Source organism: Gymnogyps californianus, chromosome 2 (genome assembly GCF_018139145.2).
Source record: "Gymnogyps californianus isolate 813 chromosome 2, ASM1813914v2, whole genome shotgun sequence".
In the NCBI taxonomy this organism is placed as follows: domain Eukaryota; kingdom Metazoa; phylum Chordata; class Aves; order Accipitriformes; family Cathartidae; genus Gymnogyps; species Gymnogyps californianus.
Window position 1 is genome coordinate 32,101,611 of NC_059472.1, and position 25,945 is coordinate 32,127,555.

Sequence of the window (25,945 nt, forward strand, 5' to 3'; positions counted from 1 at the left end):
GAGGGTTTGATTTGAGATAATGGGATCTGGCAACAGTTGGATGAGAAAGAAGGTGTTCATGCTGCCCTAAATGTAGGTTTTAAACCATGTTCCTCTCCTTCTGGGAGACGAGAGAGAAGTACTCTTCTCTTCTCTCTTTTCTCTTCTCTTCTCTTCTCTTCTCTTCTCTTCTCTTCTCTTCTCTTCTCTTCTCTTCTCTTCTCTTCTCTTCTCTTCTCTTCTCTTTTCTCTTCTCTTCTCTTCTCTTCTCTTCTCTTCTCTTCTCTTCTCTTCTCTTCTCTTCTCTTCTCTTCTCCTCTCCTCTCCTCTCCTCTCCTCTCCTCTCCTCTCCTCTCCTCTCCTCTCCTCTCCTCTCCTCTCCTCTCTTCTCTTCTCTTCTCTTCTCTTCTCTTCTCTTCTCTTCTCTTCTCTTCTCTTCTCTTCTCTGTATAGTTTAAGGTGCTGTGAGTAAAGCTCTTTCCTTCACTGATCACATCTGAAAGGACTGCTGAAAGGCAGACAGGTAGACAACTGTGTGTGTGTCTGTAAGATGTTGCTGTGCCTCAGTGATGTGTTTGGGGATTCTGGAGTGAAGGAACAGACAGACATTGCTATTTGGCTATAGAAGAGTTACGATTTTGTTCCAGTCATTCAAAAAAAACCCACCTCCACGTGACGAGAAGCGTGATAACAAAGGGAAAAAAATGCATTGTTTTCAAGTTCTGGATCAGTGATGGGTTTAAACCCTACATCTTGACTTTGGAAATGTTTGACTTGGTTTGAGCATAAACTTTGTGTCTTCAGTAGGACCACGTGAACTGTGACAGTTTTGAATTGTTCCTGTTTGATTACTCAGGCAGTCTGCTTGTGGCAGCCTTGACATAACTGATGGGTTAACTAATAGGAAACCAAGCCCTACCCACCCTCGGAGGGGCAGTCCTGGGACCTGCGGAAGCCACAGGTCAAAGTGCTTTTCTGGATGTGCTGCACAGCTCTGCCCTGCTGCTGAGCCGCTGTAAATCTCAGTGAGAGGAGGGAGCATCTGCATGGTGCAATGCCAGAGCTCCAGGCTCCCTCCTGTCCTGTGGGAGGTTTCAGGCAGCCTACGGAAAATGCTCTGCATTTCAGCATCAGCTGCTCGTGGCTCGGCATGTAGTTGGGCATGTATAGTTAATCAAAGAAGCGGCCTAATTTTTTTAATGTAAAAGTCCTGAGCACTCTGCTTGCAGTTGAATTAAAAAATAAACTGAGATATTTCAACTAGCCAGAATGGTAATACTTTAAAAATGGATGTTTTGAATATTTTATTACTTTTCAAGGAGATCCTTAATCTGTAACTCCACGAGAGACCCATGGCACCAATACACTTTTGCTAGCACAAGCAGGAAGGAGCTAGAAAGGCAGTACTAAAGCAAAACATAAGGAAATAATATAAGAAAACAGGAGTAATATAAGGAAATGGCCATGCTGCAGCTCTCCAGATAATTCTTTTTGCTATTATAGATTAAATGTGCAGTGTATTTGCAAACAGGCTTTCAAAATATAGTTATACCTTAATAAAATGAACTCTAGACCCACAACTGTTAAAAGATCCAAGCGAACAGGAGCAGAGCATAAGCTGTGACATGGGTCTACAGCGCTCACACTGTCTTGTTCTTCACTCATTTCCTTGGTGCAGTCTTGGTACCTGTTGAGAAGCATTTCCCAGGCAATGCCCAGGTCTGTGCTGGGGTGAGCATGTGCCGGGGGCCATCCCAACGGGCACTTTGGATGTGGACACCCTCGTTTGTGGGTTAAGAGAGTTTAGCCCCATGGAGGCAAGGCAGGCTGCCCTGCTTCGCCTCAGCACCAGAGATTTGTCCTTGGCCTGTTCTCCAAGCAAGCGTAACCGGCAGGACAAACGGGAATGGGGCTTGAAGCATGACCAGAGCTTGTTAAGTCAATGGACAGGGAAAACTGTAAGTGACTTGCCATTGGGAAATGAAACCAAAATCCAGGAGCCCTCAAACCAAGATCCTGGACATTAAATTGAAATGTAAGCTTGACTGAATGACCTTTTTTTACTGGGGCTTAAAGCAATATACAAACTTTGAAGGCTTGGCAACATTGAAGCTCATGACATCCAGATTCAAAGTTTGCTATTTGGCTTCTCTGCCAGGTTTACTTCTGGTAATTTTGCCAGAAAGACAAGGAATTTAGGCAAGGAAACCTGGCTGCCATAACAAGTTGGAGTACTCCTCTCATTCTGTGGTACAGCTCATTGCACACTGAGCTGAGCTTGCGGCCTTGCACCTGGATCAGCTTCTGCTGCTTTTTGACCGTGGGCCAAGTCTTCCAGGGACATAACTTGGCTCTGAAATAAAATAGGCTGCATGGGTCAGAAACTCACTGTTGCAGATCTGGAGCTTTTGGCCCATCTCTCCGAAAGAGCAAGTAAATGATGCCACTTTCATGACTTCAAATCAGAAAACTAATCCTAGAGGTAATTCTCGATCACCTGTCCAGTTCTAAATGGGGTCTGATCCAATTTTATATCTCAGCTCTGCAGCTCAGCAGCTTCCCTAGTGACTTTGTGTTTTTCAATAAATCCTGTAAATGGATCCCTTTTACCCTGAAAATCAGTGTGTTAACAGCCAGAATCTTACTGCAGCTATTCATGGGTGTACCCGGAGTTACATTATTCATTTTTCTTTCCCCAAATTCCTTTTTTTCCCCAATATTGAGTCAGAATTAAGGGGTGCATGTGCATGTGTGTGTAGCTAGTTCTCTTTTTTAATAAACTCAGTGCTAGAGGTCACATTTATAGGACCAGTTTATATGGTAATCTTTAAAAACAACCAGCCCAAGCACTGGAAAACACATAGCAGGGGTTAGTCCTGTATTAGCAGAGAAATAGGCTTGGTTTATTAACAAGTCTTACTTAAGTCTCATTTTGATGCTTTTATGGCTACATTAGGTTTTCACCTCATGTGGGCACATGCCAGAGAAGTAATGGAGCGAGAGAAGAGACAAGCCCTTTTTCAGTTCACAGAACCCCAATTCTTTATTAATCACAGCTTGCTCACAATGACATACAGGAAAATAGCACTAATGAAGAGTAGAATATGCAGGCAGCAACCTCCAGGGGGGTAGGGACAACTTCAAAACTGCAGCTATTTTGGGGATGATGTGTTAGGTTTGGTGATACTGTACTTGGCACAAGCACCCTGTCTAGTCATTCCTCCTGCTTCAGCCCTCTTAGTCGTAGATGTCTGTCACTAGGTAGGGTTGGCTAACACTGAAGAGTAATGGTCATGATGAATGGAAGTCAGCAGTGTCAAAAAAAAGGTAACAACTGGCTCATGGGTTCCAGGTGAAATATTCGGTAGCCTCTTGTACTATTACACATGTAACGTGGTAGCATCAGATAAGTATCATAGATCATGGCACCTACAAATAAAGCCACTTGATGCTATCTATTGGTTGCTCCATCAATAAATTTTCAAGTGGTGAATTAAGCTCACTTTACAATTAGCATTTTATGGCTGTTTGGCATCATCCAGAATTTGTCATAGCTTGATGGTTACAATGTGCCTCTTAAATTTGTCTCAAACTGATCCCACTTGCTTTCATTCTATTGCACAGCTGTATCTGTTGCCTCTCACCTCAAAAAGCAGAAGCAACAGGTACTGCACGTGGCGATTTAACCTCAATTATATAGCATGCTACAGAGTCCTGTAGCATAAGTCGCATTTGACGAAATCACATTTTAAGAGCCTTTTGTCTTGGACAGCTGAATATGAAGTCACGATACCTGTGATCTAGTCACTGTTTCAACAAAGCTTATTGATGGCAAAGCAGTCTAGGTTATTAGGCAATGAGTGGTCTCTAGCACCATAGAACTACTACTGACCTCGTGGTGGGTTGGAATGAAAGTCGCAGGGAATGGAATTAGACGTGAGGTGCTTCAAATGAACAGACCCAGCAAATTCAATCGAGTGGAGATAGACAACATCAGAAGCCTGTTACAGGACATGTAAGATTATGAAATAACTTGCATAATGCAATACTTGTATTTTTTAACAAAAATGTAAGTATTTACAAAATAAGATCCAAGTTTTTTAAACATCAAGCAAATCATTCTGCAAAGAGACCGCATTGTTTTTGTTTTTATTTTTGTTTCTTTTTTAAAGTTTTTTATTGAGTTCTTGATTTTTATTTTTTTTAAACCATGTCATACATTTCCCATACTGATATCGCATGATCCATAATAATATAGGCAGGGGGAGTTTACTAATGGTGGGGATGGGTCACATCCACCATTGCTGTTTTCAGCCAGACAGTTCCACCTGGAGCTCCTTGTTTCTACGGACCTCTGCAGCATGCCTCTCCTGGAAAACATCAAGAAGGGAAAAATCAAATCTGTTTCTCATTCCGCCTGCCCAGGGAGGCTCCTGATGACAACCTGTTCAGGTTGTGCATTTGATGCTTGTGCAAAACTTGTTTCACAGCACAACCATCTTTAAAGGATGCAACTCCAGAGAGGTGTCATCCACTAGACCAGCCTGAGGCATGTGCGATGCTTACATTCTACTTATGCTCTGGAGCTCAATCTTTTTTCTGATATGGCCTTGTAATCCTCAGCACCTCCCAGAGTCTCATTTTAAAGGCCCACATAGAGAGGTGCTGCTTGCAGCATAAAATGTGCCACATGCTCACATTTGCCCTTTGAATTCCTAGATGTTAAACTACATATAGGGAAGGATGAGTGGGCTTGAATTAATTGCTTGCACACTGTATGCAGAAGAAGTGTTAGTTACTGTGTTATCTGTAGCATTTAGGAACCATAAATAAAGGTCCAAGAATTTAGTTCCACCAAGACGGGTCAATCTGAACATCTCAAACATCCCCTTAGACTGAATGATGAAGCTAGCTTTCCTCTCCATTCTTTCTCTGGCTGTGATGGAGAAGGAACGCGGTTACCAAAAGTCAATGCTAGGCCTTTCTGTCCACTTTCAGCCATGTTGTCTTCCCTTTTATAAAAGCAGTCATAATTAATTTAGACTTACTTGAGCCACTGTATATTCAGATACTTCTGTGGAAATGGGCCTGTGGTCAGGAACAACAGCTGTCAAATGAGTTTAGGAATGTTCTACTCGGGGTGTTTATAAAACTATTATTTTTGGCAGCTTCTGGGGTTTAGGGTTTTTCGTTTATGCCTCTCTCCTTTCAGCTGTCAAACTATCAGACTTTTACCTCTTCTGTCTGATCACTGAAAAAAACCCCAGACAACCAAACGACAAGCACAAGGTGACTACAGAAGCAAACATCCATCCCTAGCTGGCTTAAATTTAAGGCACTCCCTAGGTATTTCCATGCATTAGAGGGTCTTTTATGGTAAAAAATTCACAGAAGTCAACAGTTATCCTTTTATTGTCTGAGCTGGACTATGGATCACAGGCCAAGACAGCTTATTGCATCAACTGAACTTGTAAATCACAGTTCTTAATTCTGAATGCTAGATTTTGTAAGGGACTTGTTCCTCGGGGCTCCTATTAACTGCAGTATAGAGAAGTTGTCAATGATTGCAGGAATTTCTAGACCCCAATACCTTGGGGCATCCACAGTTCTGTGTAACTTTTGAAGATTCGGACCCAGATATCTTTGTTCTTTTCCTGCATATTCAGGGTTTGCTTTTGTGTTGGCAAAACTGTATAGTCATGCAATTTTTAATTACCAGTCTGTACAAATGTTCCCAAATGAGTTACTGTCATCTTTGTTCAGAAGCCTTCTTTGGATTTCATGCACATATGCCATCATATTGCTGTGGAAACGGGGGTTAACAGTCTGTTAACACTAACCTAGGACAGAGAGATGCTTCAGCTGTCCTTCCCGTTTCCTTTTGGACCTCAAGGATGGCTAATTGGCTTTTCCCTTTGTTTTCATAAGCTTTGGGATATGTGCCTGCAAACTAATCTAATGCAAAGATATCAAGTAATCTGGGTACAGTTCTTAAACTCAGGAATTATCCTGTTTGTGTAGTTACTTGTAACATCATCCTTCGGTTTCTATTGTTTCTTTCCTATTCTCTGAGACTTTTGTCTCCAGCAAGGAAGCAGAGGTACTTATGGAGAAGATCTCATTGAAAACCACTGAGAGCTATTTTCTTTCTGTCAGTCAATTTACTAACGTATTAGAAAGTTCATCATTGAGGAAACAAGTGATCATTCATGCAGAAATAATTAATTTTTTCTTAACACTTCTAAGTCTTTATTCGTATGTTTCCCTCTCTTGGGTGGAAGGGTTGTTTTGGAGAAGGGCACACTTGGTCCTGCATGGTGGGGTTTGTGGTTTATCTGTTTCCTCTGGCTGTATCAAAGATCTCCAAAAGAAAATTTACTCTGTTAGTTGCAAGACTTATGGAAGAACAGACCCCTTTTGATGTACAGGAAAGATTTTTTTCCCATACTTTTTCATCTTTCTCCTCTGAGAATCCAAGAACTACAGACGTAGGACAATTGTTGGATTTGATCAATGACTTTTCTTAAAACCCAAAATCTAAACACAAGTGACATTTCATTTGTTCACAGCACTTCTTAAAAGCTAGAAAATCAGCCTTTCTCTAGAGAGTCTAGCAAAGGGCCATGAAGATTAAGGAACTAGAGCATCTCTCAGTCTCTCCTATAAGGAAAGAGCTGGCACTGTTCAGCCTGGAGAAGAGAAGGCTCAGGGGGATCTCATCAATGTGTAGAAATACCTGAAGGGAGGGTGCAAAGAGGATAGAGCTGGGCTCTTCCCAGTGGTGCCCAGCGACAGGACAAGAGGCAATGGGCACACACTGAAACACAGCAGGTTCCCTCTGAACACCAGGAAGCACTTTTTCACTGTGAGAGTGATTGAGCACTGGCACAGGCTGTCCAGGGAGGTTGTGGAGTCTCCGTCCTTGGAGATACTCAAAAGCCGTCTGGACATGGTCCTGGGCAACTGGCTCTAGGGGGCCCTGCTTGAGCAGGGGGGTTGGACCAGATGACCTCTAGAGGTCCCTTCCCACCTCAACCATTCTGTGATGTGATTATAGAAGTTCAGTCTTTTTCAAAAGTGAGTGGTGGTTTAGATAGGTATCAGGGGCTCTGACTTAAAAATCGCTCAAGTGTAGCAACTGGGATAAGAGCTACCCACAACATCTCTTCAAAATGTTGATTAGATTTTCCTCTCTAGTCTAAGGTGAGGAGTGATGGTGTGGTTACCTTCTCTTGGAGACGTTCAATAAGAGCAGCTAAATTAGCTTCACGGTTTTCTTTGATCTGTTCCATTTTCAGTATCAGCTTTTCCTCTGCCATTTTGCTGAAGTTATTGTTCTCCTCCAAAGCTTTCTGAAGCACTTCTCGCTCATGTTCTCTCTTCTCTGCCAGATGTTTCAGCACCTGGGCCTCCTGGGACTGGAAACAGAGAGACATGCGACTGAAACAAAACACTCATGTGGAGCAAAGTAACACCCGTAGGGCAACAGTTCACTGAGTTTGGAAACTGCATAAAGTTGGTTGCTTTGTTGCTACATGCACTGTTTGGAAAGATCATTTCTGTGTATAAACCAGATTAGCTTCAATAACAGGGGCTTAGAGGCACTGGCTAAACGTGGGGTACGCGCCTGAGGCAGCAGCAGAGAAGTGTCCGAAACATTTCTGTTAACAAGAAATGCTGTCCTGTGTTACTGCCCTGGGTTGTCTAGGTTACTGCAGTGGTTGCTCAACCTCTGACAGCTGCAGTCTTTTAGCTATAAGCATTTTATTTGTACAGACAGGGGACTGGGGGCTGAAGGTATGTACAGTGTTAAAAGGGAGGTTGCCAACACAGGAGAGGTGCATTTTTCGCCTAGGTTGGACGATCCTTTAATGTTCTTGAATAGTTAATAACAGGCTTTGAAGTTTACTGTTGTGAAAGACAGACAGAATCAATTCAGACAATGTCTTTTTCCCATGATATTTATGTTTGGCTTCATCTCACTGATTAGGAATGGAAAAAAGGGGTTTATTCTATAGAAAATAACAAAAAAGCTATTTTTAGTTAGAAGTTCAAATTTTGCAAGGAAGATGAAAACTGCAGGTAGGAATTAAATGGATGCAGCCTATGCACAATACTGTGTTATTCTTCTTTGAAACTCATTGCTCAGAAGCATAAGCTTTGTTATTTATTTTAAATCAAATTACTAACATGAAACCACTAGTCCTAGGAGAGAAGCCAAAGAACTTGCAGCATTGGGCCCATCTTCTAGGCAAGTCTAGCGGAAAAGACAATGTGTTTCAGAAGGGTTATTTGGAAATGATAAACAACATTGTACGCTTTTGGATAAAATAAATTAGAGGGAGCATGAGAAGCAAACAGAAAACAGGGAAGGAAATATGGCTTCGGGATGCTAAGGGCGTATTTCAGTGCAGATCACAATGCACTGTTGCCATTGTTATCCTTAAAAATGAATTCATTTAAGGCCTAAATTAAGGGCTTTAACCAATAATTACAATTAGCAGTAATGAATCCCATTAAATTCTATCGTGTGGCTTTAAATGGAGTGAAAAAGGCTGCAATTCTTTTACATGAACGAGATCCAACTAGGAGGAGAAAACAAATATTTTAACGAAGGTAAGATACACATAAAGCCAAATGCACTGACGAGGCAAATTAAGCAGATTCTAGAAAAGGCTGCAAAAGCCAGGCAGAACATCTTGCAGCAAGACACTGGAGTAAAACATATCTGGCCTTGAAAGGCTGTAATGGCCTGCTTGAGATCAGAGGAAAGAGCTACTTTCATCCATCTTGGCCACTTAATGTATTTGCTTTCACCTCTAGCCTGGTTGCAGTTAAGGGCTCATTTCTCAAACTGTGGCCTCTGGCGCACTTGCTGATGGGAAATGTCTACTGAAATGGTTGGTACCTTACAAAGGCTCTTCCTGGCTCTTACCTCCATTATAGCGTATGCTGAACAGAGAGTAATAGAGCAAGCATTTTTCAGATATTTGACTCAGAGAAAATAACTGTGGTGCAGGCCAAAAGATGTTGCAAATGGGAACAAGAAGTCCCCAGACAGGTGCAGCCAAAAGCAGAGGGAATTTCACTGGTGGAGAATGGAAGGAGGATGAGCCAAAGGGAAAAAGAGCTGGGCAAAGAAGGAATTCTGTAGACTAATTGAAAAATCATAAAAGCCCCATAAGTTTAACAGAAACATCAATAATTTTAATAATAATAAAAATAGGTTATTTTGAAGCAAAATATTTCATTTCAAATACTTAGCATTTAACATTTCTTTAACTGTAGGCTATTGCACAAAGTAAAAAAGTTATTTTGAAAGATTTGGTACAATGTAAAACTGAAATAATTGAACATCTTCATCTTGCTTTACCATTTTTGGACCAACTTGAGTGGCTCAGTTTGATCAGTGCTTGTGAAGTTATTCTGCGTTTTCTGTTTAATTTAGTACTCAATGGCAACCTTTCATCTACTTTTGGAAAAGTTATCGTCATTAAATTTTGGTTGCTGATATGAATTTTGTGAACCCTTTGCTTAAGTGATCTAAAAGTAACTTCGATAATCTAAGAATCTATTTCCCTTCCTGTTGGGAGTTTGACTAGAAAAGGTACTATGATACTAATTGTAATGTTCTTTCCCATGAAATGTTTAAGATGTAACTTGTTAATTTGAAAGGCTATTTCATGGTGTTTAAATATGTATATATAATGTGTTATAAAATCGAACCGTTTCAGGTTTGGAAAACAGACATTTCCAAGGACATATCCAGGGTCCATGGAGATGTTATAATAAAAAGTAAGACTTGGACAGTGCCTATAAGCCGCATTTTTGAAAAGAGCATTGGCTTTCAACAGGAGGTAGCAAAATGCCTTTGAGACTTTGGGGCATTTGCCCATTTTTCAGGATTTGTTTTCTTCCATTCAAACCCTTTGCCTTCTGGAACTACTTATTATCATAAATCCAGGAGAACAGTGAAAAATTAGAGTTCCATATCAAAGTACACACAGATCTGGAGGCTACGCTAGCAGACAACACATTCAAAAGTAATTTGTCCACTAATGCATGATAATGAAGAAAATCCTTATACTCTAATTCAGTATTTACTGGATGCAAATTGCGTTGGCACCAGTAAGAGTCAGAATGAAAGATAAACCAGGCCTCAGGAACTGACTGCACACCCCTAATGCAATTTTCCTTTACGATATGCCTTAAATGGCATTCCTTTTCCTTGCTCAAAATGTTCAAGGTATCCAGGACTGGTTCAAAATAAAGGCCCCCCCTCCCCACCACAAAACATCCACGGGCTAGAGTCTCGTTTAGACTGACAACCCTCTTCTAATGCCGTTGTACCCCAGTTGTAAGTCTGCCTGTTTCCCTGGTGTTCAGACCATTTTTGAAATCCCCTTACGACAATTTTGGAAGGCGGTTGGTATGTTTTTGTACTGGATTGTCAAATGATTTTCTGTTTCCAACACATTTGGCAAAAGAACTTGGCCACCCTGTCTGTTCAAAGCCTACTACACATCCAGAAACGGGTAAATGAATGACCCCAGATACCTAGTGGGGCTGGGATTAATAGACTCCCTTTGTCATTTGTGTTGGCTTTTAACTGCTGCGTTTGGACTCCCATGGTCTTGACACAGGATTCCAACATACGTAGGAAGTTTTTATTCCAAGTTTATTTTCAACATATTGTATTGTTTAAAGTGCTGGAAAGGATATTTTCAAATCCTTGATAGTCTATGTTCTAACACACTTGTAAATGGCTTACGATAAGTGCTTCTTGTACAGCTATTGTGAGAAAATGAGTAAAAAAGGCTGGAAATGGGAAGAAAGAAAGAAGATTAATAAGGAGAGAAAAGTAGGAAATGGTGGAGAAAGAGAAAAGCAATACTCAAGAGGGAATATCCAGAAGACTTCTTAAATATAACAAGGCATAATCAATGCAGCTACAGCTGCAGCATCTAATGCTAGATGTGAAGAAATAAAAATGTTGCAACACATTAGTGGTACAGACACCTTTGCTCCTAGAAATGTACTCCTGTGCCAAAAAGATGGCTAATGCAGGCAAACTCCTATGATATTCATGTCATATTTCTAAAGGATCATGTGCACCCCCAGTTTTCAGAGATGAGTGCTTCAAAAGGAAATCCACATCTCATACTTAGCTGGCCAGAGACAGATGCAGACTGTCTAAACGCTCACTTCATGAGCAAAATTATTTATGGGAACTGGCTTTGGAGACACATATATTTTTTAATTATTACTCACAGGAAGAAAAGTCTACTTATCTGAGTAACAAGTGCTTTATTTTCTCACATTTATCTATTTTTCTTTGACATACATCCAAATATTGAAGTCATTTATGCAGAGATAAAATTAAAGGATTACTTTTAAGCAAGAAATGGGCTCAGACAACTGCTTTTAAACTAGAAATTTCAGCTTGAATGCATTCACCTTAGTTACCAGGATCCTTAGTTACTAGGATGTATGAGGCACACTACCAGTCATGAGAGCTCCACTTTCATAACACATTCATTCACTGGCTGGATTTTTTAAAATTGAATTGTTCAGCAGAAGCTGCATTAACCTTGGTATTCTTCAGTGTATTGTGTATTTAAGATATATTATTAATGGAGCAGGATGCAAAGACAAGATTAAAGGCTCCTACTGCAATGTAAATGCCAAGGTGAAGCTTAGGTATTAATCAGAAAGAAATGGTGACTTGAAGTAGTGATGTTTTCAGGGGAAGTAATTGAGGTTGGGATTTTTCCACGTAAAGGCAAGGGAATGGACTCAAGTTAGACCTCCCTCATGGCACTGGCTTCTTCAAATTTCTGCACGGTTACATCCTATTCCTCACTGGGAATACTATTCTTCATATTACATTAGCACCTGTTCTGGCTGTTGTGAGGACTCACTGTCCCAGGCAGTGTGCAAATAGACAGGGAGAGGCAGTTCCTCTCCCAAAGCAATGACAGTCTAAAGAGACATCAAGAAGAGGGGGATGCTCCAGCTCCATGGGATCACAGAGCAGAGAAGTGAAATGGCCATATGGCAGGAGAGTCAGAGACATCTGAGCTGTAACCGTAGTTGAAGTCCTGCTTCTACTGAAACTAGATGGTGCAAAATTTTGCTTGAATTTAGATGAGGATCTTTTTTTTTTGGTCCAGTCTGCCAAGGGACCTTTGGATCAGGGCTACTAAGAACGTGAAGTAGAGTAAAAAAATATAAAGAGCCCATCCACGATGTGATTCAAGAAAACTCACTTCCTCTTCCTCAGATGGCACAAAATTGCTGCTTTCAGGGTTGTGACCCATGGGGGTGAATAAGGCATGTTGGAGGGATGCAAGAGCTACCACCTGAGCCCTCTGTCTGATGCTCCCCTACCTGCTCATCAGGCATTTCGTGATCTGCTGCAGTTTGAGGCCTGGCATTTGTAAGTTAATGAAGAACAACGTCAGTTTGTCTTATGATTGTTCATTAGCAGCAAAATCCACAGCAGACTGCGGGGAGAAGCTTTGCCAGCACTGGGATGTATGCTGTCTCTGCTTATGACTCCATGTGCTCCGAGACAGACCCTGGTGCCTAACACCAAACCCTCTCCTAGCTGGTAGCAAACATCTTCCTGTGGGCACATATTCCATAGGATTACGCTTTTTGGATGAGGAATTGCAAAGTGGCTTGCAGTTTTGGCTATCTTTTGTAAACATTAGGGGTAAAGCACCATGTATGGAAGTGCTACGGTGTAAATCAAAATGCTGCAGAAACACCCAGTTCCGGTGCTGATTCCACACGTATTACTGGGACCTTTACATGGAAAAGCACTTCATGCTGTATTCCCTCTCCGCACAAGCACAGCCGAGGGCCAGCAGTAACAGAAAGGGAGATCAGTAGATGGGCAAGACAGGAGGCAAATGTCTCGGGCAGTGCCTGTCCTCCCTCCCAGCCTGCTCGCTTACAAATTTGGTGGGAAACCAAGGAGAGGAGCAGGAATGAGTTGGAAGAAGAAAACAAGCTCCACTTTTGCCAGGGAAGGTGCCCATCCCTTCTCTGCTGCTCCTCTCGCCTGGAGTGGCAGTTTTGTAGGTCCCATGCAATGTCTAGGAGGGAGCATTTGTCTCCCAGCTCCGCTGCTTTCCCTACCTTGGCGAAGCCTTTTCGCCCAACAGCCTGCTGTACTGTGCGGTAAAGCACGGGTGGCTTTTTCAATGCCAAAGGAGAGATGAATCAAGAGTATTAAGAAATGCCTCTGGGCAGGCTGTAGGGCTGGCTCAAAGGGGCATCGAGTTGGGTGCTGAAGCCCGACGCGGAGTGCAGCCACGATGCTGGCAGAGATGTCCCAGGCTGACTGTCTGCTGTGGGGAGCACAGCGAGCCTTGCCCAGGCTAGTCTGCACGGGGGGCTTATCTTGCAGCATTTCATAGTAATGGTATTAAAAACTCATGTAGCTATAATTCTATATCCAACAGCATGGAAGTTAAAAAATATGACTGTTCCTCTGCATTCTTTGTAGTGCCAAGCACTAGGGACAAGCCTGATTCAATTTCATCCCAATACAAAGCCATTAAAAGGATTTAATTACGTATGATATCTCTCCCATAATCCAAAGTCTAGTAGAAATGCGCATCCCTTTAGTGTTTCATTTTTATGCTAGTAAGTTGAACATAGGCAATAAAGATATATAATTCCACATACGGCTCTTGAAGTCTGTACATCAAGGGTAATAATAGCTGAACATTCAAGGCCAATGGATAAAAATTGATAAATGTTAAAGATTCTGTAAGAAATAAACTTCTGCTGCACACAATGTCACTGTGCTCTAATTTCTTAAGTAGGAAGGATGAAAAAATCTTTCTGATTATCCACCAAGGTGGGAAAATATAGCACACATATGCCAAAAAAATAATGGGATAATAACGGCATGCTGTAAAGAGGATTCTATAAATGGAAAGGACAAGTTTGTAACTAGCCCAAATGGGTCTCGCTGTGTGGTGCAAAAGGAAAAAATGCCTCAGGTGAGACTCTCGGTTTGGTCTGAGGGTAAGAGGTCATGACTGTCAAGTGGGGTAGAGAAAAAGGGGGAGGAAAGGAAAGAGCCCTGTAAAAGCTCATAAGGGAATAAACAAGAATGATAAACAGGGAACAGCATAAGCAGGAGACTGCTGAAGTGCATGTATTGCTGTAGAAGTTCTCATGAGTTTGAAAATTTATTAATGAACACTGCCTAATTAGCAGAGCAGAACCTAATTCCTAAACAGTGTGAAATCAATTAGTATTTTTTCTGAAAAGGCAATTCTCATCCATTAGTTATACTTGGTTTTAATTAGAACTGTGCTGGAAGGACATGATCTAGAATGGTCGTGCCTGACAGCTGTTGTACATAGATTGAAAAGTATGATGACAACTGCCATGCTGGATGTCAGAAAAAGTCTATCATCTGCTTTGTCTAGCAGCAGAAAGTGGAAGATGCTTAGGGAAAGTGTAGATGAAGTTGGACAAATCTGCCTGGTCCTTTCCTTGAGAGAGATATATATAAATATAGCTTCCCAGCTTTCAGCAGTCACCAAGTTACATATTTTCTGAGCCAGAGGTTGCATTCATATAATCATTTCCTACAACGCAGTGCTCAATCAATTTTGCTATCATCTTTTTGAAATAAATAATATTTTAATAATCCCTAAATAGTCTGTGATAACAAATGTAGCTTGATTAAACAATACATGAACAGGTGATTCCCTCTCTCTGTTTTGAAATTGCTGTCTGATGATTTCATTGCGTGTTTCTTCTCCGTTGGATTGCGTGAAACAGAATATAATTGTTCCTATTCATCCTCTCATTACCATTCATGACTGTGTAGATTTCTATCTTACCTTTCATCTGTTGTCTCTTTCCAAGCTGAAAAGTGGACTATTTAATTTATCTTCTTATGGAAGATTATCTATTCCTCTGATTGCTTTTTTATCCTTCTCTGCACTATACTCTTTTTCAGGCCAAAAATGAAGGCAATAGTTGAGACGCGAGAGCACCAGGGATTTTAATAGTGATGTAATGAAGTTTTTTGCTCTGTTCTTTGTTCCTTTCCCAGCCATTTCTGCTGCAGTGCTAATGTGGAGGATCTTGTCTATTAAAATAACTGAGTTATATCTTCATTCAAAATGAATATAGTACCAAGGGGAAGAAATGGCAGGTGTCTGTATTGCTATCACTGATTACCAGTTTATTGCATAATGAGGTTTTCTTTAGGAAGAAATGAACAGTAATGAAATCAATGAAATGAAATCTCTGGGACATTCCATTTATATTTCCCACTAAGTATATGCATAATACCAGGCTTCTTAATTGCTGCCATTTCATTCTGTGTCCATATCTTTACTTGAGTATTTGTACTCGGTACAGAGGCACTTCACAGATTGAGTCTTTGGGGCATATCATCATTTGGGTGTGTGAAAGCTCATACTTCTGGGCAGGTGCTAGTGCAAATGCATATGCCTTTCACATACAGTCATGTCCTTTTACTGAAATGAATACTCTGGCAGAAGTATTTCTTTGAAAGAAGCCATAGTGCTAATGTGTGTGCATTAGAAGCACAGAATCTTGTGTTAGCAAGGCAGCAGAAATGGCAAATGTGGCAACACTTCAGTGTTCATCTAAATGGATTGTTCAAATTAGCGAGGTCCAGAATAGTCAGGTTTCACTGCAAATCAAAACTGAGGGCCAGGTTTAAGGACCTGTCAGTAATCCAGATCTACTGACTTCAATGGACTCACATCTCACCATACACCAGTGTAATCACTCCATTGGGTTTCTTGGAAGCAACTCTGATCTGGTCTGACAGGAGTGAAAGGAGAATGGAGCTGCTTTTGTTGGAGCTGCTCCATGTGCTATCTGTGGCATATCTGCTGTCCTTGGACTTCTGCATACATTTTTGTCCATATCTGGAAAAGATTCTGTAAACGTCAGTTTTAGTAACAAATCACATAGTTTAAGAGATAAATGAAAGGCTTAGAGACATCTAAGCTTGTTTCATTTTCAGATACCCTCTACCAGGGACTCCATGAACAGGTGGAAAGGATTTCTAACTCCAATTTAACTGGTGCAAACAGATTTGCCACAAAATAACATTGATCACCTGGTTGAAGGACACAGAAAGTCCTTCTATGGCTCCTAAGGCTTCTCTGGCTTCTGTGGCTCTCCTTTTGTGCCATAGCAAAAGGAAACATGGATTAACCAGGACAATGTATTACCACATCTTGAGTTTTCTGTGGCCATTCCAGCCAGCCATGACTTTCCTGAAATGGTGCAACACACCATAAACACTGGGCCCATACAGAACACTGCTAATTTTCAGACTGGCAATTCAGGCTGGCTATGGTGAGTGTCTCGTTGGCTTTGCCTGTCGTCCTCTGACTTATCTGATCTGGAATTTGGCCTTTTACCTTCTGGGGGGAAAAAAAAAAAAGCAATCTGAGCTAGCTCTGATTTAAAGCGACTAAAGACCTCTTCAACACATCAGTCATGACGAAAGCCAAATAAAGAGTTAATGATGTGGACTTCCTGCTGCATGCACCCTGCATTTGTGCTAACCTTTGTGAAGAAGGTGTAACAACCCTTCCAAACCCTATGTGACAAACTTATTGATTATGAAACAGGGTTTTACCATTATGGGTAAGGTCATAAGGAAGGGAAGACTTAGTGTGTAGATAATCCTACAAGGCCAACTTCCAGCACTATTGAGACTGTCTGGTAGAAATGCCTCTCTTAGTAGCTGTGCTATGCTAGTGTCTTCATTCAAGTGTGTGGTGAATGATCCAGAACGCTCTTTATTCAGGGCTGACATGCCTCCATACTGCATAAATAAGGCATTTTAGCTGCCTCTGGCAGGCCTTGTGAGTAATTTCCATGGGCACTACAAGGAGTCAAGATCTGGTAGCTCAGACAGTAGCCGTTTGAATTGCACATCCATCTCTTAAACTTAGACACCAGAAGAATTGCACTGTTTTTCAGGAACTATTATAGGTGCTCTGAACGAACCACTTACACTCACACAGTAAGCATGCATATTTGAACCCGGTTGGACCTCCTGTCCGAAGCTATCTGTATTTTGTGATGCATACTTCCCAAGTATCAAAACCAGTGAGATTTGTTTGCAAGCTGCTGAAAGAAACTAAACTAATTTGTTTCTTTAAATACATTAATAATTTTTGTCCATGCAGGCCACTGTGAGTCAGTGATGGCAATGGAAAACATACAAATGGACAGGAAACTTGGCTGTTATTCTGTACACTGTCAGGTCTAATTACTAGCATTTTTTTAAGGAAAGATACCTTTCTCCTCTCCTCTGCAGCCTCCAGCTTTTTCTGGATCTCCTCAAGAGAGAGTTCTTTCTTCTTTGGAGAAGCTAAAGTTCGTGGTGCTTCTGAGACTGGAGATGGCGGCTTTAGGATCAGTTCAAAGGCCTGGCCTGAGGCACGTTTGTTGATTTGTTTCACTTCCATGTCTACACAATAAAGTGAGAAATGGTAAGCTCTTCAATACCTCAGCGGTATTGAGGAGAGAAGCAGCACAGACGTTAGTGTAGGATCAGAAGTACAGACAAATATTTAGCATCTTTGCCTTGGGCATTTTAAATGCAATAGCAGATTATGGGCTGAAAACTGTTCTCAGGAGAAGTACATTCCATTTTATCTGTAATAGCTTAATTATACCTTAATCTCATAAAGATAAAAATTTACAGCAGTTTTGGAAGCTTATTGGGGTTCTGTGTCATTTCACACCCCCTGCAAGCAGTGCCCAAGCTGATTAATTTTTTAAGCATGCTTTCATCTTTTCTTGGTTTCCTTGGGGATTATGTTAGCTGTGAAGAGCTGTAATTCTCAAATGGGTAATAGGAAAAGTACAGCTCAGTATGAGAGGGCTAACTTTAAGAGTTTAGTTAGCTGCCATTAGGAACAATATCCAGCATCATGGGTAATACACAATCAGTAGAAAGTAACAGCCCAAACCAGCAAATAAATTGTTAAATCAGCAGAATATCCAGTGACTAACACTATGGACTGGGATGGTGAACTGAGTCATTTCCCAGCACTAGCACATTATCTGACCTGCAGGATGATTTCCAGTGAAAGTCACTCACCATCATATTTATAGATGTTCATGTTGCGAGGTTCCGGGTAAAAACAGGAGCAGATCAGAGAGAGCATGGACAGCTCCTTCATCTTTTCCTTGTAAGCTGAAACAAGAGATCTTGTTAGCATGCTTCACTTCCCCAGCTCCTCCTTAGTGAATCTCTAGCTGAGGTGACTGGCTGGGGACCAGCAAATCTGCTCTGTCACCCACCCGGCAGATTTCTCTAGAATATTTACTTTCAAGAATTTCTTCTGAACATTTAGCCTTTGTCAAATCACACATGAGATGCTCAGTACCGCAGAGGCTGCTTCTGATCTCCTACATGACCTCAGCCTTGGGTGTAATGCAGATAGTCCTCTCTGGTTTATAGAAAGCTAATCTGGCTACCAGGAAATGTATTTAGCATTGGAAGAGTGCCATGACTCCACTCTCTCCTGGCAGGTGGAGAGACATGAAGCTCTTACAAATTCTCTGACGTATCCAAATGCAACTGAGAACAGCTCTGAAACGCTGCCCATGTGTTGCCATAGGCAGATGCTAAAAACATTATCTGTTACAAATGAAAATGTCATCCAGATAAGTAAAAATAAAACCAGAAATGAGAATACATTTATCAAATCCTTTGCATAATGTCCTTAATATGCGTAACTACTTGAAACAAAGGTTTTCCTTCCTCACTTACTGGCCAAAATATGTCGCTTCTGTACTCAGGTCTACTGTATATCAGCTGATGCAATAAATACCCTTGTAATTTACCTTTATGGTGTTACCTTTACTGACTTTGTAATGCCTATAGGCCCCAGTCATGGACTGAGGAGGAGTTGGTCTAGAAATGGTGATACCGATACCTAATCATGATACAATGTTCTGCATTCACTCTAATTGCTATCATCCCAGCTTGTAAGTAGGAAAATAGTCTTGTATCTGGTCACTTGGCAGGTCAATGACAGAGCCCAGACTAGAGCCAGCTCTCCTGGGTCCTGGGGCAATACCCTAGCCACTGCCCACACTGCATGAAGTATATACGTTGAGGTGAGGGTTGCTTCAAAATTCATCTTGGCACACACAAATCCCTGCTACTATCAAATTTGTATCTACAGAGGCAGACACACATTTGCTGCCAGCATGTGAAAACATGGCTTAAAATATAACTGCAGCTCAAAGTATTGTACTTAACAGATTAGACCAAATTGATCCTTGATGTTACTGAAGGAAAATCAGACAGCCCTTTTATCTTCAAGTTGTGGATACATATGAAATTGTCATTCAGCCTTTCTCATGGATGCTCTTGTGCTTTTTGAATTTGTTTTTCCTACTCAGAAAGGCCCCTGAGGTTGACGAGGGCTTGAGAGCCTTTGGGTGCTGCTCAATATGGTGGTATTTGAACGATCCATCAGTTCAGGAATGGATTTCTAGCTGCCAGTGGATGATCAGTTAATCTAATTAAGCTTTGCATGGGGCCCTCTAATCATGGACACTAAATAACCCACCTAAAGGACATATAGCTTTTTGGAAAACATTGGTGAAAGCCAGCATCTCAGGTCAAGAGTGTATGAAGATTTTGCTTTCTGTGAACTGAAGTTGTCAAGGAAGCTTGGACTTGATAAGTTTTTTGGTTTGAAACATAAGTACCAACTTGCAAGGAATAACTCAAAAATCCTCTGAAGAGACAAATCATGACCAACTGCTGTCTGTTAATGGTCAAACATAATGATATGTTCATTTAAGCCTCCATCCACAAAGCATTTAACCTCATGCATAATTCTAAGCACACAGGTGTGGCTGTCTAGGCTGTCCTTTGAGGAGGGCTTGCCACCACCAAAATTGCATCCTTTTCAGCAGGGAGGTTGTGGAGTGGGTGCACATGAGACCCCGCATGCTGCGTGGGAGACTGCTAAACATACAGAAAATGGACGCTGGGTTGCGTGTTAAAGACATGGCCATTGATGACACAAGCTGCAAGCTAAATGTTGTTGTACAAGGTCTGCTGAATCACTGCTACAATGTATACCTTGAAATACCTTTATAGAAAGAGGCGTGCAAAGCAGTGTTCTAGGAATCCTGCCTTTGGGGCCTGTGTTGTTATTTTTTATCTTTGCTTGACATTAAACATGTCTTGGTTTCTAACAGCATTTAAAACAATTAGAAAAAAGTGTTTGTTCTCCCAGCTTGTCATCTGCAAAACATGGCTGGAGAAAGATAAGAACATGCTCAGCTCTCTTTCCTTTCAGTACAGTAGATTCACTGAAAGCACGCTGGTGAAATCATTGTCCTATTTCATTCTGGCCACTGACAGAATTAGGATGACTTTCCATGCTTTACAAGCATTACATTTTCATTTTTCATGGTATTGATTTAGTCTCTATTTGCCCTAGAAAGTCCTTCAACCATAGTTGGAACTTGGCTTGGATACTCACAGAGTTCTGGAGGCTGCTGCAACCCTGGGAACCAAACAACCTGCTGTGTTGACAGGTATTGTTTTTCCTGTTGGAGACATAAGGGACGAGGGCCTCAAAGGAACTGAAGAGCTACACACCTCCTCAGGCATCCAACATCAGCATTGTGATGACTTGTCCCCCTTGACCAGGCAAAGAACAGCTTATTTGGCAGCACTGACTAGCAGGAGCCCTGCTTTGCTCAGCTGTCCTTTCCTTAAACTGCCATACATTAGAAAAAAAAAGCACTAATGTTAGCCTGGTTAGTGATCTGATTAGAGTGGCCCTTGTCACAGAGGTTGAACAGGGAGATAACTGTGCTTTCCCAAATCCCGAGGAGTTAGTGTTTTAGCCATGGAAGCCTTGAAATGTTCTTTCAAAAAGAAACATTTTTCTATTAAAAAAGCAGCACACTTAGGCCAGAAAGCCAACAGCACGGCATTTATGCAATCTGCACAGGACCTCTTGTGTTAACTGAAATAGGCACAAAAATCATCTGTCTTATGGTGGAGCTCTTAAAAACCCTTGAAGACAAGCAGTGATTGCAACAAAGTTTATTTTCCAAATGTGTTTCAACTGGCTTGCTAATTATATAGCTCCTTGTGCAGTCATGCAGGGTACATATCATTCCATTAACTGTGCAAGTTAAATGAAGGAAAGTAAATGATGGTAATCGTAATACTACAAAAGCTTTGAGAGGGAAATTGCTAGGAAAGAACAACGTTGACAAAAGACGGCAACAGAATCTTCTTAGTTATATGCAGCAAGATTTAAATGTTTATATGCATTGAAAGCTTCAAAGCTGGGCAAGAGCCGAACACTGATTTTTGCTAAAACCAGAAGGGATTTCAGTATTTGCAATTCTTGCAGTTTTACTGTGAATATCCTAGTATTTACAGGTCTTCTTAAATTCTGAAGCTGTGTGATTATTTCAGAACCTCATCTATTTTTTTTAAATAAATTCCTCATATTCAGAGTTGCAGAGAAAGCCTTAGAAATATTATCTAATGCCCCTAAAAGCTTTGACAGCTTCAGATAAGAAGAAACTCAGATAGCTTTGAAACTCAAGAATGTATGATTTTTTTCTGAATGAGTCCCAAATGCACCTTAATATCATTGTTTTAAGCCAATCTCACCATTTTCTCAAACTTCAGGCATTATTTTTAACAGCTATGTTTAGAAACTGTGAAACCACTCCCTGTGTTGGGTGAACATTTCCATGCTCTTTCTTTGTGGGCTCTTTACTTGCTGGTCCAGGTAAGATCTCCCAGAGGCTTTCAAGGGCACCAGTGCTATGTCTGCATGAGCAAGCAGGGAAGCACAGCAGGACTGGATCTCTGGAGGGAAACAATTCTAAGGACTCCATGCCTGTGCTGTATATGTTTTGGGGGTCTTTTCTTTAGAGTGGTTCGGTCCCATGGTCTGAACAACTGTTAGTGCCTGGAGCATAGTAGATATACGGCTAATGCACATCTTCCAGTTTCATTACCTATCAAGTAAACCAGTTTGTGCACTCTGAGGTTGCTCTGCAGTGTGAACCAAAGCATGGTCAGCTGGGGTGTTTTGATGATTCTCTTTGAAAGTGCTCTCCTGATCTCAAATAATATGCTTATTCAGATACATCCTATATTCCTCCACTAACGACAGAAAATTAGTCCATCGCCAGTCCTGCAGCTCACTTGCCCATTGAGTGAAGCTAATAAGGAAGAGTGCTATGGCTGCCATTAGAAGTCAGCAACCACTTACTTGTTGCTGGGAGATATAGGAAGATTAGGGAAAACACTGGTAAAACCACCCTGTCTGTTCTCATCTATTATACAATAGCTATAAGGAATTTTTTACAGTTTACACTGTAAAATGAAAATCTGTCCTGCCTGATGGGCCATGGGCAATTTGGGTCACATTTTGTTCCTTGGCAAAGCACAGCTAGGACAGATTGCTGTGTCACAGCAGAGACCATTATTCACAAGCAAGACTATTTTTAACACATGAAAGCAGAGAGATAAGTGTAAATGTTACTTATAATTAACATCTGATGAAGGCAAATCTGTTGATTCCTTTTGCCTTACTGAATCCAGTCCGCATATAATAAAGCGTTACTGATTTTTGACACTTCAAGTCCCACTAGCCAACTAGTTCTTGAAGTTCTGCACACCTGGAAGGAAACAGAAACTGGCACGTTGCCCATGGTCAAAATGTGCAACCCATGACATGGCTCAGCCCCGTGTTCCCTTGCCAGGCACCTGTGAGAGAGTCAGCTTTCTGGGACTAAACTGAAATGCTGCTTTGTTTTCTGCTTTGGAAGAGACTGCAGGAGTAAGAAGTAAGATTAGGTGAAGCATGAAATGCAAGGTAGAGAAGACCTACCATAGCCAACCTTTACATCGATTTCTCATGGGTGTTATTGACAAAGCAGTTAGTTACAAATTTCACTTTGTTAATGCTCCCTTTGAGGTGCTAGAGTTTTTGGTTCATCAAGACAATGCTTTAAGTCACGAAAAGCCATGTCATTTTGTGAACATCAACAGGCACATTCTGTTGGCCAGTATTTTTTTTTTTTTATAATCCACTTTAGTAGTGTGCTGCATCCTTTTCTGTCAAATGAAATGGTGTTATGTGATCTTAACTGTAATTGTTTCCCCATAGTTGGTGGGGTATTTGAAGAAAGCTGCATGAGTGCTGGTAAAGTGGTGAACTAGTACTGGGACTAGTACATGGGACTGCGAGAAGTAGAACTCAAGATGGGGCACGAGTGATAGGGATTCTACATATCATTTAATTTTTGGCACTCATCTGAGATATATGAGTCTGGGATTCACTTTAATTAATGCTGGCCATCTAATATTTAAGATAGCTAGTTTGCAGCAGTCATGAAAGCTTTCTTTTTAGTCAATGGACAGATAAGCACCACCAGAGAGGGATTGGTCCCATTCCGAGAGAGATGTCTAAGATAAACTAATTAGGTTGTCTTAAGGCCAATGAATCTCTCTCCGTTGTCAGAAAACCTAAGGATGTTTATAGGCTTATAGAGTCACCAGTGATGGAGGGAATGAAAGCAAAAGCCCCTGCAGTGAATACATCTTATCCATCCCTTAACACTCAGTCATGAGTGACATCTCATTTTGGTGGTTCACATAGGTGGGGCTTATTTTGTTACTGTCTCTCTGAATGCAAAACACTGCTCAACAGAGTATATTTGGTGTGAGTCCATCTTGCAACCTTATGTATATGTGTGCTTTTCCAGTTTCCCCAACAAAAATAAGGTTGCTTTAAATTGTACTAACAGCTCATGAGCTCTTTAATGCCCTACAGTGCTCACCTGTTTCACTGGTGGGAAAGGTGGCACGGGACTCTCACTCACCTGGGGCCATTCTTTGGTGGCTAAGTCTTTAAAATTGCACTCTTCGTATACTGCAATACACTTTAATATAAAGACGAGTATAGAGTTTTGGTCATGTCCCCAGCCCCTGAATTTTCTGATATTTCTGTATCTAGGCCATAGAGTAATCAGGTATTATGAAAAGGAAACAAGAAACAGAAAATGAGGAAAAGAAATTGTGAATTACTGAGTTTCCTCTGTAAACAGTCACTCTAGCATTTCCTACCATATGTTCAGAAAAAGAGGAAGAAAGAACTTGGACAGATCTAATCTGCTTTTGTGGCAACTGAGAGTTTTAAAAAGTAGTCTTAGGCATTAATTTCTATAACCCTCATGACCGTTCTGAGGTCACTAAAGCTACCCAGGTTTTGGCAGAAGTTTTAGCACTTTTATTCTCTCCAACAAGAGATCCTTTTAACAAATGGCTTTAAAATGGTTTGGGATGGAATCAAGCATTAGTGTCATTCACAAAAGCACAGGGTGGCAGTGAAATCAAGGAGCGCTGTAGCATCAGTTCTTCAAAACACAAAAAAAGATGCAAGTGACAGATCTGACCCTTCAGCTTCCTATGAAGACTGTGTCAAATTGTACCAATGAACCCTGTCCTGGAGTGCGAGCCCTTGCATGCCACTCCTACAGCACAGTTCAGGTGACAGCACAGGATCTGGCTGGAAAACTCACCCCAAGGAACACACAAGCAGCTGTTTGCTTATGCAAAGACTGCCCAATAATGATTTTCTTGCATCTATGGTGTGTAGATGCAAACACATGCAAACATGCAGATTGGAGGGTGGCACAAGTCTGACTGAAAATTGCCCCTAAATTTACAGCTTAATCACTGATCATGACTATGGATTTTTGGACTAAAATGGACTACTCCAGATGCCACGTCTGTGATTTTTACTTAATGTGTATGATTGGATTCAAATGTCTTTGCTCACTTTATTTCCTGATGTCAGAATTTTAATGTTAAGATGTAAAGTTACTATTTTGCATTATTTCCATTTATGTAATTTTCACTGCTGAAGCAATGAGAAAACCCATTTACTGAACCCAGACTGTTACGGTCATCTGTGACATGAGTTAATGGGACTATTTTGTTGGGCTAATGCAACTGCATTGTCAAAATGAGATTTTAATGGAAGGGGTTTTTTGAATTTGGGGAAAAAAAAAATCTTGTCATGGTTACTTGAAACAAACAGTGATGCAGGTGCTTTGCCATAGTCACTATTAGAGAGTCTTGGGCCAGATTGTACTGTCTGTTTACAGAAATTAAAACACACACATTTCCTTCCAGTGTGGAAGGAATACAGACATGTGCCTGTCCAGAGCCTGGCAGTGCACTCAGGGCCCTGACAACCTCACCACACTGCATGCTGGTGGAAACACGGGAAGAACAGACAAGAAAGCTATGGGTAAGCTTCTCCTCCTCCTCCAGCTCTGCAGAAGCTGGTCCGTAGCAGCGGCAGAGCCAGACGCTGCACTCTGTCTTCTGAGTCACCCCTTTGGAGAGCCAGTGCATCACATCGGCATGAGGAAGCCCTTGGCAGTTCAGTTCCAACAGTCCTCTGGGACTGAGGGGAAGGCAACAGAGCCCAATTCTAATACAGGTATCTGTGGCCCTCCTGAAATCCATTTGAACTTCAGGGAACTTCAGCCAGGGTGAAAACAAAAATTCCAGAGATTTTTGTCCCAAGGGGAGAAGACCTCTTTCTTTAAGGTCTGCTTTGCCTTTGCAATTTTTCCAAGGCATCCCCCCCATATTTCCCTCCCTACCTCCACACCCCATCTCCCTAACCCAAATTTTCTTCCCTTAGAGCTTTTTATGTAGGAAAGGATGTGAGCTACTAAAACAGACTTTGAAGACGTTGGAGAGAATGAGCAGTGAGGAATGAACTCAAAGACTACAGTACTCCTAAGACAGCTTTATTTCCTACTGGTTAACTGAAAACAACTGTTTAATTTTTTGCAATGAGAAGTTCAACCCCTGTTCTTCAGATGCTTTGGCAGGATGCTGATGTTT

General features: G+C 41.3%; 1 protein-coding gene across 2 annotated transcripts; it reads right to left on the minus strand.

Moving 5' to 3' along the window:
• Positions 1-4,159: 4,159 nt before the first annotated feature.
• On the minus strand, positions 4,160-18,227 carry STMN2 (stathmin 2). Of its 2 annotated transcripts, none has more exons than XM_050891885.1 (4): positions 18,116-18,227; positions 17,307-17,479; positions 7,206-7,397; positions 4,160-4,349 (listed from the first exon to the last, which is right to left on the minus strand). In XM_050891885.1, exons 1-4 carry the CDS (start codon positions 18,195-18,197, stop codon positions 4,290-4,292), a joined length of 507 nt encoding a protein of 168 aa, XP_050747842.1. In that variant the 5' UTR covers positions 18,198-18,227; the 3' UTR covers positions 4,160-4,289. The 2 variants fall into 2 exon arrangements, with proteins under 2 accessions (XP_050747842.1, XP_050747843.1); XM_050891886.1 differs by having other exon boundaries at positions 17,307-17,506; positions 18,116-18,212.
• Positions 18,228-25,945: the final 7,718 nt, after the last annotated feature.

What these genes read in the sequence shown, in the direction of transcription:
- STMN2 (XM_050891886.1), bottom strand. Translation starts at nt 18,197, where the DNA reads ATGAAGGAGCTGTCCATGCTCTCTCTGATCTGCTCCTGTTTTTACCCG. An exon ending in GAACATCTATAAATATGATG is followed by an intron (nt 17,507 to 18,115) that starts GTGAGTGACTTT and finishes GGTATTGAAGAG; the next exon opens with CTTACCATTTCTCACTTTAT. An exon ending in TTGAACGTCTCCAAGAGAAG is followed by an intron (nt 4,350 to 7,205) that starts GTAACCACACCA and finishes GATGTTTTCCAG; the next exon opens with GAGAGGCATGCTGCAGAGGT.